Source organism: Falco peregrinus, chromosome 4, assembly GCF_023634155.1.
Source record: "Falco peregrinus isolate bFalPer1 chromosome 4, bFalPer1.pri, whole genome shotgun sequence".
Taxonomy (NCBI): domain Eukaryota; kingdom Metazoa; phylum Chordata; class Aves; order Falconiformes; family Falconidae; genus Falco; species Falco peregrinus.
Window position 1 is genome coordinate 101834381 of NC_073724.1, and position 13841 is coordinate 101848221.

The 13841-nt window shown below is 49.9% G+C and overlaps 1 protein-coding gene across 1 annotated transcript in view; it reads right to left on the bottom strand.

The window, feature by feature from the left end:
* The window catches only part of FGF9 (fibroblast growth factor 9), a 28977-nt gene extending 16338 nt beyond the window's left edge, over window positions 1-12639 (bottom strand). Inside the window, exons 1-2 of the mRNA XM_027789280.2 lie at window positions 10738-12639; window positions 4227-4330 (exon numbers count right to left, since the gene is read on the bottom strand). Coding sequence (XP_027645081.1) covers window positions 4227-4330; window positions 10738-11014 — 381 coding nt within the window. The 5' untranslated portion in view covers window positions 11015-12639. The remainder of the gene's footprint in view (window positions 1-4226; window positions 4331-10737) is intronic.
* Between the last annotated feature and the right edge of the window lie 1202 nt (window positions 12640-13841).

Consider the following 13841-nt stretch of genomic DNA (forward strand, 5'->3'; position numbering starts at 1 on the left):
ATCACTGCCTGCCATGTGGGTGCCAACTGTTGATATTCCTAAGGCTACATAGGGACAGCCCATGAAGGTATGAAGGTCATGGGACTGATCAGGAAGACCTCCATGGCATGGCACCGAGGAGCACAGCTAAGACGCATTTGCTAACACCCTTGCCAGAGCTGTTGGCAAGAGCCTTTTGGCACTGAGGAAGGAAAAAGGTCTTTGTGTCTCCTCTTAACACTCTTCAGGTCCTATCTGTAGTTTGGATTTTTTCCTCCTCTCCAGTGACAAGCACAGTAGCTGTTGTGAAACATGATGAGTCATAGCTGCAGGCTGCAAGGGGAAGGCAAGGTAAAGGGAGAGCAGGAACAGAGTGAGATGGAGGGAAAGCTGCGGTCACTAACCAGCCTCTAAGTCATCGTCTACATAGCTACCGCTGGCTTTTCTGCAGTACCACATACATATATGTTCAGCTCTCCTTGGTTAAACCCACAAGATGAGGAGGAACTTGAGAGCATCTCCCCTATGTTATACATCGCTGCCTGAGAGCAACAGGAGTGTCACTGTGCTCTTTTAACCAGAAGATGTAGTAGGAACTGCCCCCTGTAATGGTGGCAAGTTGGGAAGAGTTTGTCAGGTAGCTAATCTAGGAGGACAGCAGTGCTTTAAGAAGGCCAAGAGGAACGTGTCTGGATCAAGATACACTGAAATTGTCTTTACTGTTGCCTTTCATGAAAATTGGCAGCGATCACCCATCCTGGCTGTTCTGCTTCGCCATATGTCCCATCTCCAGTGGCACCACAAATATGCTGGGAAAAATCTTCCTGTGCCAAATGTTTCAGACACAAATATAGAAGGATAGAAGTCTTTTCCATAGCTGATTTGAGTCACATCTAATATATTTTTCGTGCAGTAATTTGCATATAAATGTGATAGTGTCATAGACACAGGGCATCTATTCTGGCAGTGTCAAGTGCTGCAATACTGAATGCCTGCAGAAACACACCTGCTAAGATCCACAACGCTGATGCAGAGCAGGAATTTCTTCAGTTGCTATTCAGTTCTGCATGGGAAAGTTTTCCCACCTTACAAAACACACTCAGCCTCCTAAGTGTACCTGCTCCATGACAAAGCTGGTGCTATTCACAGCCCTAAGTGAAGAAACCAAGACAAAGGGACCCACCTCCCAGCATGGGCAGCACAAGGACAGCTTGCTGGTGCTACAGAACAGTTCAACTCAAGTGACCGCTCTGCTTAATTCAGGTGAAAAACTTGAACTTCAGTCTTTTACGTATCAGCCTTGAAACTAATTTCATTTAAACTGACCTTCCCTCTCACCAGAAAGATAATTCTGTGCAGGATTGTGCCTTGCTTCTGGTTCAAACTGCAACATTTATTCCTATCAGAGAACTTCACTTTCAATTAATTGCATTTTTTGACCAAAACCAAAAGCAAAACACTGTCACTTAAAAATGTCCAGCCAATTCTACACGAAAATCTGCTCTGAGGCCTGCTTATCTCAGTGTTTCTACAAGGGCTGACAGTTGCTGAAATATAGGCACTAGGATTGCTAGTGTTGACAAGGCTTTAAAGCATCGTCACACTGACTAGCCATTAGAGGTTATATTTCATTGGAAGTAATGTAATTCAATTACCATCACTCTTTAGTATGTCCCATCTCTGGAGGCTGACAATAAGCCATATCATCCATCAGATTTTAACCTGAACTTTGCATTCTGGCCCTATAGATTGCCAGTTCGCCATTATGAATGGCTTCATATTTTTAGCATCATTTCTTAGGGAAAAGAGGTTATCCAATTATATAGTACATCCATCTGCCTGCCTGTCTGTCCTTCCTTAGCTTTTCAACCAGTTTCAATCAGGAGGCAAAGGTCTTTAAGAAAATTAAGTTCCTATCAGCTTTGCAACTAATCAGAGGCAGGGTAAAGAAGAGAGAGCATTTGCACATCCCGCTTGGGAGTGGTGAGCTATGTAATCCCCGCAAACTGCAAATCCAGTGAGCATGGACAGCTAACACTGTCTCTTTCTCCATGCAAGGAACACAAAAGGCTGGGAAATTTGTGTTACTGCAGGGACAGAAGGTCAGGGAGACCCATGTCTTGGACTGTGAGACACAAACCCCTAGGAAAGCAGGCTCCTTTAGAATGGCTGTTCATGGAACAACTATTTTATTAACACAGTGAGCTTAGTAATACATAAAGAATTCCTTGCACACATTTCTTCAGCAAAGGAATTTTTGTTTTGAGTTTTGAGTAATCCACTCTGATAGTCAAACATATTGCAAGCACAAAATATAAGTTGCACAGAAAAGTGATGTAACACTTGCTTTCCTAAGTCCATACATTTAAGCTCTATTAATAACCACATTTTCTTTTTCTGAATATTTGAAGTGTACAGCAACTGATACACTATGTTTATCTGTTTAAAAGATTACTCTTACTGATGATTATTAACATTACTGATTCATATTACTGCTGTTCTGCCTTTTTGCTGCCTAACTGAGCCATAACGGTACTCATGACTTCACTGGTTCTTTATCCCATTCATCAGCTGCACAAGGATTGTGACTTAAGACAACTTACTCCTCACAGGCAACATGTTTACATCTGTCATTGCATATCTGTCTCCCTTTCCCTCTCCCTTTCTCTTCCTTTCCATCCTTCCAATATTTTCTTCTTTCATATTGCCATTTGTGCTAATTTTCTGGCCTTTCCCACTCACTGGTTCTCACTGTCTCTGCACCTTCCCTACTCCCATGTCCACACATTCTCCATCCCAGCCTTTACCCTCATTCTACCGCCTCTTTTTTGCCTTCCACATACACTGTCATGATCTGTACCTTCTGGCTTCCTCCCCTAGCCTGCTCTTGTTCAGAAGACAGTCCCCTTCCCCGCTCTACCTTCTTCTCTCACACAAAATGTTAACTAGGAAGGGATCAGTGAACCCAGGCACCCATACAAAAACACTTCCGCTGGACTTCCTGGTCTCTCTTCCTCACACTTCTCCATGGACCACGTATACGGAAGCTGGACTTCCTTCTCACTCCTTCCATTTTCACCTGCCCATTGATCACCATCTTCTCATGTGTCCTCCCTCTATCCCTGCTGTCCCACTCAGTTCCCTCCCAGTCACCACTGCTCCCCTCTGACACCTGTATCTTCAGCTATAGCCAAAGCCACTCTCTGTCACTGTAACTCCTTTTTGAGTGTCTCTCTTTGCAACATTTACACCATCAGCTGAGTGTTGTCACCTTCTCCTCTGTGCCTCTAACGAACCCCAGTGGATACACAGCCTCCCTCCACTTTACACATTTGCTTACCCTCCGACCTGTCACCCTCTTCCTCAAATGCAACTGCTGCTCTAGTCCTTGTCAACTTTGGAGGTTGATACTGTACTGCTAGAAAAGGTTGCCTTCTGCTGTTTGGGGAGTTACCTGCTCGACTTCAGATTCCCCCACCCACGACCTGCCCAGGGTGTGAACCCCGGTGTACATCAGATGTCTTGAGTACTCCCAGGTCAGGGTCACGCCGCGTGCATGCATGCACACACACACATTCTTCTTTGCTGCAAGACAGCCTGTGTTGCCCAGAACCGTCACCCATCAGCTGCAGGTAGGCTGCTTCGCCAGCCTAACTCCCACATCTGAAATACCAAGTTTTACTCCTCCCTCCCACCCGTTACTCACTCCTGCTGCCATCCCTCAGGATGCACCAGCTGAAGTTTCAGATCAAGACCATCAAGCCTCTTGCCCTCATTCCTATACTTTTTATAACTTTTATCTACTCCTATTTCTCATTTTCTCATGCACATATGCCACTCTTTACCTCCCCCTCCACTTTCTTTTGTCAATTCCTAGAAAGCTCTCTGCCTACACACAATAGGCAGCGACTTTGTCTTGGTTTAGGTCTCTACTGGAAGGACACATTTACAAATCTTACAGTACATCCTTTAGTCTTCAGTGACCAGCTCTGGCCATCAGTCTCCAATTGCCTGTATCTAAATTGTCATCCGTCCTCGTTATTACTCACTCCCGATTGTGCCACCTTTTCCCTCTCCCGTGTTCGTTACACCACCCACAGGGTCTTGTTTCAAATTAGACTGCAAGACATTTAGAGCAGAAACAGTGCTTGTACAGCACCTAGTGCAACGGGGGCTTATAGAAGCTAGCAAGTATTTTCCCCACAGCGTGTAAGGTTCATGACTGCCCAAGGCCAGCAGGAACTTACCGAGCCGTACAGTTCCCCTTTCTCATTCATTCCAAGGTAGAGTCCACTGTCGACTCCTCGGATGCTGACCAAGCCCACTGCTATACTGATAAATTCCAGTATACCTATAAAATGCAGGAAAAAACAAACAATGTACATACTATTTCCATGGAAATATTTTTTTTTCAGGTGTGACTGATCCCTGAATGACAAGCAGATATTTTCAAAGATGTTTTCCTATTTTCAGAGTTGTTTGGAGGAAGATGAAGAACAAGCGAATACATTTTAAAGTATGATAGCTGAACAGTGAAGTCCTTGAGTCTCTGCTAGAATGATGCATTGCAGACAGCATTAATGTACCAAGTTAAAAAATTACTCTCAAACTTTCTCATAATTTCTAAACACAGATCTAAAGTTCAGTCATATTCTGATTTGTACAACAAATAATACATTCAAAGAAGAAATACCCAAGTTTTTAGATGGCCAAAATTAGCAGTATTAAAAAGCCTATGAAATTTTTCTGGCAAAATGAATTCTAAAAAAAATACATTTGAATCAGAATTGTGAGATAAAAACAACATTACACATGAAACCAAAAGATCTACTTCCAGGCATCAATGAATTAAGAATACGGGGAAAGGTTTACTCACAGTATGATCTCCCAGAGGCTTGAGAAAAGAAAATCCTTAGTACAGTCCAGTCTCACACATTTCTGTCTAGATAGTAACTGTTCTCTCTGGTGTGTTATTTTTTACTCATCTCAAATTCAAAGCTTAAAATACTCTAAACCTAAGTAATAGTGTATAAATGATTAAGTCTTCCCATGCACGCAACAGCAAGCTCACACAGACATTTGTGCAGTGGAGATAACATTTTGCAGAAAAGCACTGCATCTGCAAAGCTCCTGGGTTCAGCATCAGCGCGCACAGTAGAGCAAGTATCTGTCTCAAGTATCAGCTCATCTGGTTCTGAGGGTTTGGGGTTTTTTTTTTGGCAGCCTTCCCTGCAAATTGCTTACCTCTTCAATGAGGATGCTACCAGCCAAACCTTGTGTGAACCTAGAAGTCTTGTGGAAAAAATGGAAATTGCTTCCTATTTGGGAGTGCTCGTGTAAGACTGTCATGATTTCACAGGAGTTATCCAGCAACGTTCAGAAGCACGCTGCTGCATTACGCTACTTTCTGAGCCACAAAATCAAGCACAGAGTAGCATTTTCCAGATATTTTGTGAATTTTCATGTCTAAGCACAGCATGTAACTATTTTTAAAGCTTATTGGAAACTACATTTACATGAAATAATATAATAACAGTATAGTATGTGTTGAGCCTCACGTGGCCAATAAAAAAGCACTTTCATGGATTTTTTTAACAATTAATTTGGCATCTCCCACAAAATAGTTGTGCACTAATCAATAACAGGCATGAATCACATAAATCTAACACAGCAAAATCTGAAGCCAATAGGGAAAATTTATGGCCAAGCTAATGTAAAGATGAAATGTATTCCCTGTAAGGGATTATTGATCATTACCTTATATATTATTCAGTACTACAAACACCATAGTCTTATTGTTTTGATAACCCTGTTTTAAGGCCTGGGCATCTTAAATTATTCTCTACATATGCACAAACAAAAAAATACTGGGAGGAAATATTTATAATTATGGATGGTGGGTTTTTTAAGTAATAAAAAGTGGTAGTATGCTGTTTATATGCTATATGCAGTATCTGAGATACAATCGACCCATTGAAACAGCTTAAACATTCCTATTATATCTGGATAAGCAGTGCTTCCAGATTTCTTACTAAGGCTTTTTCTGTAAAGCTTTTACCAAACTATCATATTACCTGATACATATTACCAAGCAATTTTAACTGAGGTTGAATCTTAAGCATGTATTATACCATGCTATAGCTAAGTTAGCAAGTCTGACATCTTTCACATCAGTAGAAATGTAGTCTTTAATTGCTGTCCTCATTTCAAACATGTGGGTATATGCTGCTTAGTGTGTCAAAAGAACAAAAAAGCACTGTCACATCCTATTGTAAGTGCAGAAGAATAATTTAAAGTACTGGGCAAAGAGCATCCATGTATTTGAGATCAGAGTAGACATTTCTTCATCTGAAATATTTAAAAGCCTATTCACAGCAAGTTTTATGTGCTATGCTGTTAAGTCCTTCAAGATATTACCTGGAGCCAAGCATGCAGTCTTACACAAGTCTTGCCAGTTTAAGGATTGCATGATTTGGCCCAACACTCCTGTGAATATTTGCACTGCATAGTTTTTGTAATACACAGATAGTGCTTAGGACCTGAACCAGATATTAAAGTAGATAGATATTCCTCTACAAAATGAGGCTGGACCAAATGAAAAATCAGGACAGCTCCAAACTCCAAAAGCTAGGGCCCTATTTATAGCTAAAAAATGGGAAAGAGAAGAAAAATGGGGAAGAGAAGAAATGACTGTCTTAATACATGGGATTCTGACTATCTTCTTGTCAGACACGGAGCATTTTCTTTAATGAAACCACTTCAAGGCAAAGACCCACTCCTCCACAAAGAGGGCAGGAAGAAAGTTTTGGGGAAAGTTGTTCCTTGCATGTCCACAGCAGCAGCACCTTCTGCCGCATGATCCAGCTTTGATGGTGCTGAGCGGGTGGGCCAGCCCTGGTCTGCTGCCAGGCTCAAGGGGAGAGGAGCTGGGTCATTGACACAAATTTCAACTTTCTTCTGGTTTAGCTGGGGTGAAGGCCAGACCTACAGGAGCATTTGCCATGGCTTTAAGCAACGAACATCTCTGCAGCTACACATCTTTTTGTTGTTGCTGTTCCGCTCTTTGCACATTTTTGTCTTTGGCTATACATGGGCTCTCTTTGTACTGCTGGATTGAAGCAGTTGAGCTTCCACTTCGCACCCTACACGCCATCTACGACAACGAATACGGTAAACAAGCACCTCTGCCAGCCACTTCTTTGTAGGACTTCCAGGGACCCGCGGGCTGCGCTGCCCCGCACCTCGCAAGCCACGATTCACCCAGGGAAGAGCAGAGGGGCGAGGAAAGCAGAGCCCTTGGTGGCCAAGAAGCTGCCGGGGGGGTCAGCGCGGTGATGGGGCGAGGGCAGGGGCTTCCCCAGCGTCACCCTGCCCCCGCCGCCGGCCGAGGCTGCGGCGCTCGGCTGAGCAGAGCGTTCCGCCCGGGATGCGTCCCGCCTGGCGCAGCTGTCACCGCTCCGCCCGCTCCCCCACATGATGCCAATTAAGAGACGGGAGCGCAGACAGCCACAGCCCCCCAGGAGGCAGCAGGGCCCTGCTTCAGTTTCAGGCTCTTACAGAGCTCTTGTTCGTTCCCCCCCCGCCCCCAGCCGCCCCGCATCCCCTCCCCTCTGCAACGCTCAGTAGCGGGGCAGACTGCGGGGGCTGCTCGGGGCTCTTCCCTCCCCCTAAAACCTGGTCCCCGATTTCCACTCCCGGGAGCCAGAGCCCTCCGCATGCATCACACACCGCCCCTCCGCCCCGCTCTGCCGGCTCCGCCCGGAGACAGCACGGCGGGGGGCGGGATGGGGGGAGGCAGCCCCAGCCCCCCGCACCAGCAGCAGGAGAGGCCGCAGGGACCCCCCAGCCGCAGCCGCCCCCCGCCAGCCCGGGAGCCGGCGCAAGCAGGGCGAGCTGGAGGCGCGGGGGGGCGGGCGGCTGCGCGGCTCCCGCAGACGATGAACGCAGCGGTTCCTTGTAGCAGCAGGTCCCGGGGTGCGGAGGTCACCTGCTGACAAGCTTTTTTTTTTTTCCTTTTCCTGCATGCTCCTATTTTTTTAATGCTGTGCATGCAGTACTTGTGCTGACGCAGAGAGGCACGCCTCTCCGCTGTTACAGAGTTCCTGAATTTACAATGACTCCACTGTCTAGCAAATGCCCTAGACTAAAGGAGACTGCATCAAAAAATTTTCTTTTGTGACCCAGGAGAGATAAAGCTTTGATCACCTGGGATCGCATTACGGGGGGGACCGAGCCGGGGTCTCCCGGGGAGCTTCTCTTTTAGAGATGGACATCTTGCTGCAGGAATTGCGAAATGCCAGGGCTCCCAGAACCGGGCGAGTATAGACACACAATATGGCTCGGTTTATTGTATGCAATAGGCACACATCCAACATAGCATCACAGAAGAATTACTCTTATCTGATGTCTCTCCAGAGGTGTGTGCGCGTGTGTGTGTGCGCGGGGAGGGGGATTCCCACAGGGCAGAGCCCAGAGAGGAGTTTACGCGCAGCCCCCGGGGTTTTTTCTTTGTCCTCCTTATTCCTAGAGGAAAACTTCCTTCCGACTCGTGTGTCCCGTGTCCGTCCCCCCCCCGCCACACACACACACACGCAGATTTCCCGCACACGCTCAGAGGAGCCCAAGTTAGCCCGCTCTCCCCTGGGCAGCTCCCGAGTTGGGATGCAGACCTTCCCAGGATCATCAGAAGATTTTACAACCATCAAAACCCAAATAGCATCTGCTAATCGGTGACCTCCCGGCGAACACAACAGCAATGTCACGGCACCGATACAAAAGCATCGAGATCCCCGCCCCCAAATAAGCCGGGAGCCCCAACGCATCCCACAGCTTTGCCGTGCCCGGTCTGCCCGACCCCGGACTGAGCAGGCGCATCACCGGCGCGCTCCATGCGGGAAGAGTTATCACGAGGGTGCATCCTGGGGAGGAGAGGGCGATCAAACCGAGAAGGAAAAAAAAAAAAATCTATTTAAAGCCAAGGCGCTGCAAGGGCTGGAAGAGCTGCCCCTCGGAATTGTCAGCTTCCTACAACTGCGGCTGGAAAGCCATTTTTAAAAATAGACGCCGCGAATAATGTGGTCACGGCCGCCTTGCGAAGGGAGCAGCTGGCGGCCCCCCCCGGGGCGGCGGGGCCCCGCGGTGCCGCCCCCCCAGCCCCGCCGCCGGTGCCCTACACCTGCCGCCGGCCCCGGCAGGGGCAGACCTGCGGCTGCGGCTCGGCAGCTCCGCACGGCGCCTGCCAGTGTCGAGGGAAATGCCTAGAGGCAAAAATCCCCCGTTCTCCTCACTGCCTAAAACACTTTCCGCACTTTTTCTCGCCAGCCAGCGTGGATGTCGGATCCCCGGGAGAGCCATGACGCTCCCCCCCCCCCCCTCCCAACCCCCAACCCCGGGGACCCCGGGCGGGCTAGCGGCGCGGGAGGGAGGGAGGCAGAGCCTGGGAGCAGGGAGAGTGTCAGGGAGCAGCGGCTGGCGAGGGATGGAGGATAAACCTGCGACCATGCGAGCCTCAGCCCTCTTCCCACCCCCCCCGCCCGCCCCTTCTCTTCTGCGCCCTTTGGAGATCATCTCCTGCAACACCGACATCATCTAAACAGCTTCACAAAGCAATAAAATATAGCTTAGATATCGCTCAACATCTGGCATTAAAATACGAAGAGAGAGGGGGGGGGAAATCACCACAGGACTTTGTTTTTACGACCGAATTTAAGTGCTGTCAGGTTGGTTCACTCACAAGTTAACTCCTTCCAACAGCTGGGAGCGTGGCGAGCTAACCTGGCGTATTTTCCTCACCCTCCCTTAAAAAAAACCCCCACAACCAACACCAAAACACAACAAAACAAAGAATCGGCTGGTCCAGGCTGTTTGAGTGACTTTGGCACGTTGGATCTGCCGGGCCTTTAAGAGCCTCCCCGGCAGCAACGCAGCCCGCAAGCCCACGGGACTGGGTGTGCGGGTGTGCATGGCCGGGCTCCCAAGAGTGGCCGAAGCCATGAGTCCTGCAGCCCTCGCTGCTGAGTCACAAATAGCGTCCCCTGGAAATGAAACCCAGGGAATGCTCCTTCAGACTCGCCGCTGCCAGCCTGACACGCCAGCCGGCTCGGCAGAGGCCGGGTTTGGTGCAGGCTTCCCGGCGGGTGCGGGGCAGCGCGGCCCCCACCTGCGCTCCCTCTCTACCGGGGCGCCGGGCGCGCCGCACGGCTGCGGGCTGCGGGCCCCGCTGCGGGCTGCGGGCGCTGCCGGTGGATGCTCGCCGAGAAGCCCGATAGGCTGGGTTTGCAATTCAAGCAGTTACTAGGGCAGGTAATCGGCAGGGAAAACGAAAGAAAAGCCCTCGTTAATTTGCGTACAGGACGACAGCCACTCCCTTCAGGAAACTCGGTGGATTTTAAATTGTAGTGGTTAATGATTAAAACCCCTTTAAACTCGCGAAATCAAACCGTTCAGCAGAAACGTCCTAGGCAAAAATTCCACCACCGCCACCTCCCAGTACGCGTCTGCTCTCAGGCAGAACTTGGGGGCTACGCAAACATCGCTACCAAACACCCGGCGACTTCGGCGAGGGCTCCTGCTCCGCTGCGGTGGTGCCGCTTGTGTCCATCTGCAATCCCGGACACGTTCATTTTTCCCCTCGGTGGCTCAGCCATCGGCACAAACCCCCCTCCCCGCCCGCCTCGCACCCCCCCGCCGTCCCCCCGCCCGCAGTTCTTCCCCATTATTTCATCACATGACCACTAAAGGGTTAAGGATAATACCTACCAAATCTGCTGTGGTCTTGCCTGGTTCCCTGGATAGTACCATTGGGGAAGATTTCTAAATGAAATCCAGTCCTGCAGTATAGCTGCCTCCGCCTGAGGATCCCCTTTAAATGGTCCAAGTCCGTGACCGCAGGCCCCCTGGGTAGCCCACCTGCCTCAGACTGACCCAGGTGGTCACTTAACAAAACCGGACTATCCACCGGCAAAACGGGCACATTCCCAAAGGGTACTGCATCCTGCACACCGAAATAGTTCCCAACTTCACCTAAGGGAGCCATCAGAAGATTCTGCTTTTAGAGAATAAGAATAAACAATAATGATGGTGCCAAACCCAGGAGATATAAGATTAGGTATATTCCACTCCTCTCCCCTCCCTAGCGCAGTTACAGAGAAAATGTTCTTTCTTCAATCCATTAAATGCATAAATAAAAGTAATATTCTGTTTTGACTGGTACAGGTTCAAGGTCAAACCAGTTAGTCTAAGAAACCACCACTTTATACTCACACACTGACATATTTATAAACATATAGATGTGTATATCTATATAAATGCATATATCCCCAGCTCTTAGCAAGCAATACGGTCTTCAGCCCATCCAACTGTAATAAAGAAAAAAATCCGTAGTTTCTCCATTTGGTTTAAGATAAGAATGACCATAGCAACTTAAATACCTAGGCGTTATAGGGATTTTTTTTTAAGATGCACAGGCTACGTCAGGATTTATGGATTCTGACTCCAGAAAGGCATGCGCTGTTTTTACTCTATAACAGACTGCATACATCAGCATGAATCCTGCAAAGGGGGAGGGGGGAAATCTCACGTTGTTGGCTGAGATAAATCCAAAAAAAAAAAAAAAAAAAGGAAAAAAGAAAGAAAAAAAAACTTTTGACGTCCAAATCTATTATCCAGAATTCTCAGGAGGCTCAGCAGATGTCCACTGGTTTAGGATTATTGACGATCCACAAGCAAAGCAGCAACATACAAGTGCTTGTGTCTTTCTTGGCTGGCTCGAAACAGGTGTTGCTTCTGCAGGGCTCCCTGTGAAATGTTGTACTCCAGCACTGAGCTGCAGCTCTTGACTGTGGATCTCCATCCAGCACGCAGAGTGGCGCAGGAAGAGGCATTGGGCTGGGTTTAAGGTAGTCCTGATTGCTGCTGGAAGGATTCTCCGAGGTCCTAGCGCTCAGCCCTACCTGCTGCAATACAGAGCCGCTTCCAGCGCTAAGCACGGCGTGGAGCCGCTCTTACTGCTCTGCGGCAGCGCGGCGCACGCAGGCAAATAAATAAATAAGTGGGCGAAACTTTGGGGGAGGAAAAAAAAAAAAGCGGCGCGGTGCTAAATATACCGAGCCCGCCCGCTGCGGGGAGCGGGCTCCTCGGGAGATGCCCGCATAGCCCGAGTCCCCCTTGACATTGGCGGGGGGAGCAGGGCGGGCAGCGCGCTGCCAGCGGAGCCCGGCCCCGGCCCCGCCGCTCTGCCCCGCCGCAGGGGGGGCGGAGGCGCGGCCGCTGCCCCGGCCCCGGCCCCGGCCCCGGCCCCGGCCGCCCCGCTCCTCAGGTAACCGCGCTGCCGCCGTCCCAAGTGGGGTTCAAACTCGGCTCGGGGCGGCGGACCGGCGGGGTCGCGGGAAGTTTGGGAGCTGGGTTGGGGGGTAGGGCGTTATCGCTCACGCCGCATTTTTTCCCGTTCTCCCCCCCCGCCTCCCCGCCCGGCTGCCCGCTGCGCTCCCGCTCTGCCCCTGCGCTACCGGCGGCGGCCGGGTGCCGGGGGGGCAGCTTCGGGGATGACGCGGCGGGAGCGGGTCGCGCCGGGACCCCCCGCCGTCTCCGCCCGGGGCGCTCCGGGGGCCGCGGCTCCCCGCGCCCGCGCTCGGCACAAGTTTCCAGGAGCGCGATGGAGGGAAGGGGGAGGCGGGCAGGAGGAGGCATGGGGGTGGCGGGGGTGCCGGTGCAAAGTACGTGTTCTACACCCACACCCCCCCCCAAAAAAAAAAAAAAAAGTCATTTAACACCACCCGGCGAGACCCGGCGAGACTGAGAGGATTGCTGTTTCTTCTTACGAGGCCGGGGATTGGTGTCACTGTGGTTTTGCCCTTCGATATCGCTGCATTAATTGGCAAAGAAGCAAAAGGGTCTCCTGCCTTTGCAGAGGGTTGAGCTCAAGGACCGGGCATGATGCAGAGGCTCGCATGAGGGGCAGGGCAGCCCCTTGAATGAAGGGCAAATCCCGAAGATGGGCTCTTTTGGGGGTCTTGGGGGGAGAAAGGCATGGAGAAAAGGAGAAGAAACATAGTATCTGGTGCTGGGGGGAGAGATTGCACGGTGTGAATGATGATGTGCATCGATGAGGTGGCGAGGCCCAGGAAGGTCACCGGTGGAGTCTGGGAACAGCTCCAGAGGAGAATTTTGCAGGGGGGTTAATTAAAAATAATCGACTCCCTGCATGTCCTCCTGCTCAGTGGGCATGTGGTGGAGGGGGCAGCTCCCCTTGCCTTCCCCACCACTGAAGCCAGCAACCCAGCTCCGACTGGTGCAGCCTTTCTGCATCCCCCCACTCGACACTGTGACTTAACACTTGAAAGGAGGGAAAGAGACTTCTAGTTTCCATGTCTAGCAGGGAAACTGCAGCAGAGCGAGGCTGTGTCCTGAACCCCCACAGACCTTTTAGGGAGCTGACACACTCCATGCCAGTGGTGTTTGAGCCACCTTGTTTCATTTGACTCCATTGGTCATTATTCCTATGTGAAGGACGGGATGCAGAAGCTCCACAGCAGGGTCCCATCGCGCTAGCTCTGTACAAACCCACAAAAAGAAACAGTTGCTGCATGTCAGTCCGTGCATTTCAATGTGCAAGCGAGCCCCCCAACCAACACCAAAGCAGGAAAGTTGGCACTCTCCGGTAAATAGTTCCATACCATTTACCCCGTGTATCGGGTTTAAGGACACTGCTCACACATGCACACTGGTTCTATCAGCGTGAACAACTGCAGAATGACTTGGGAAAACCCACAGAACTCACCATGTCAAAAATCATTATTCTTTATCAACTGGATCATGGCAGTACCCAGAGGCCCCCGTTCAGGGCTCACAGTCCCATTGTGTCG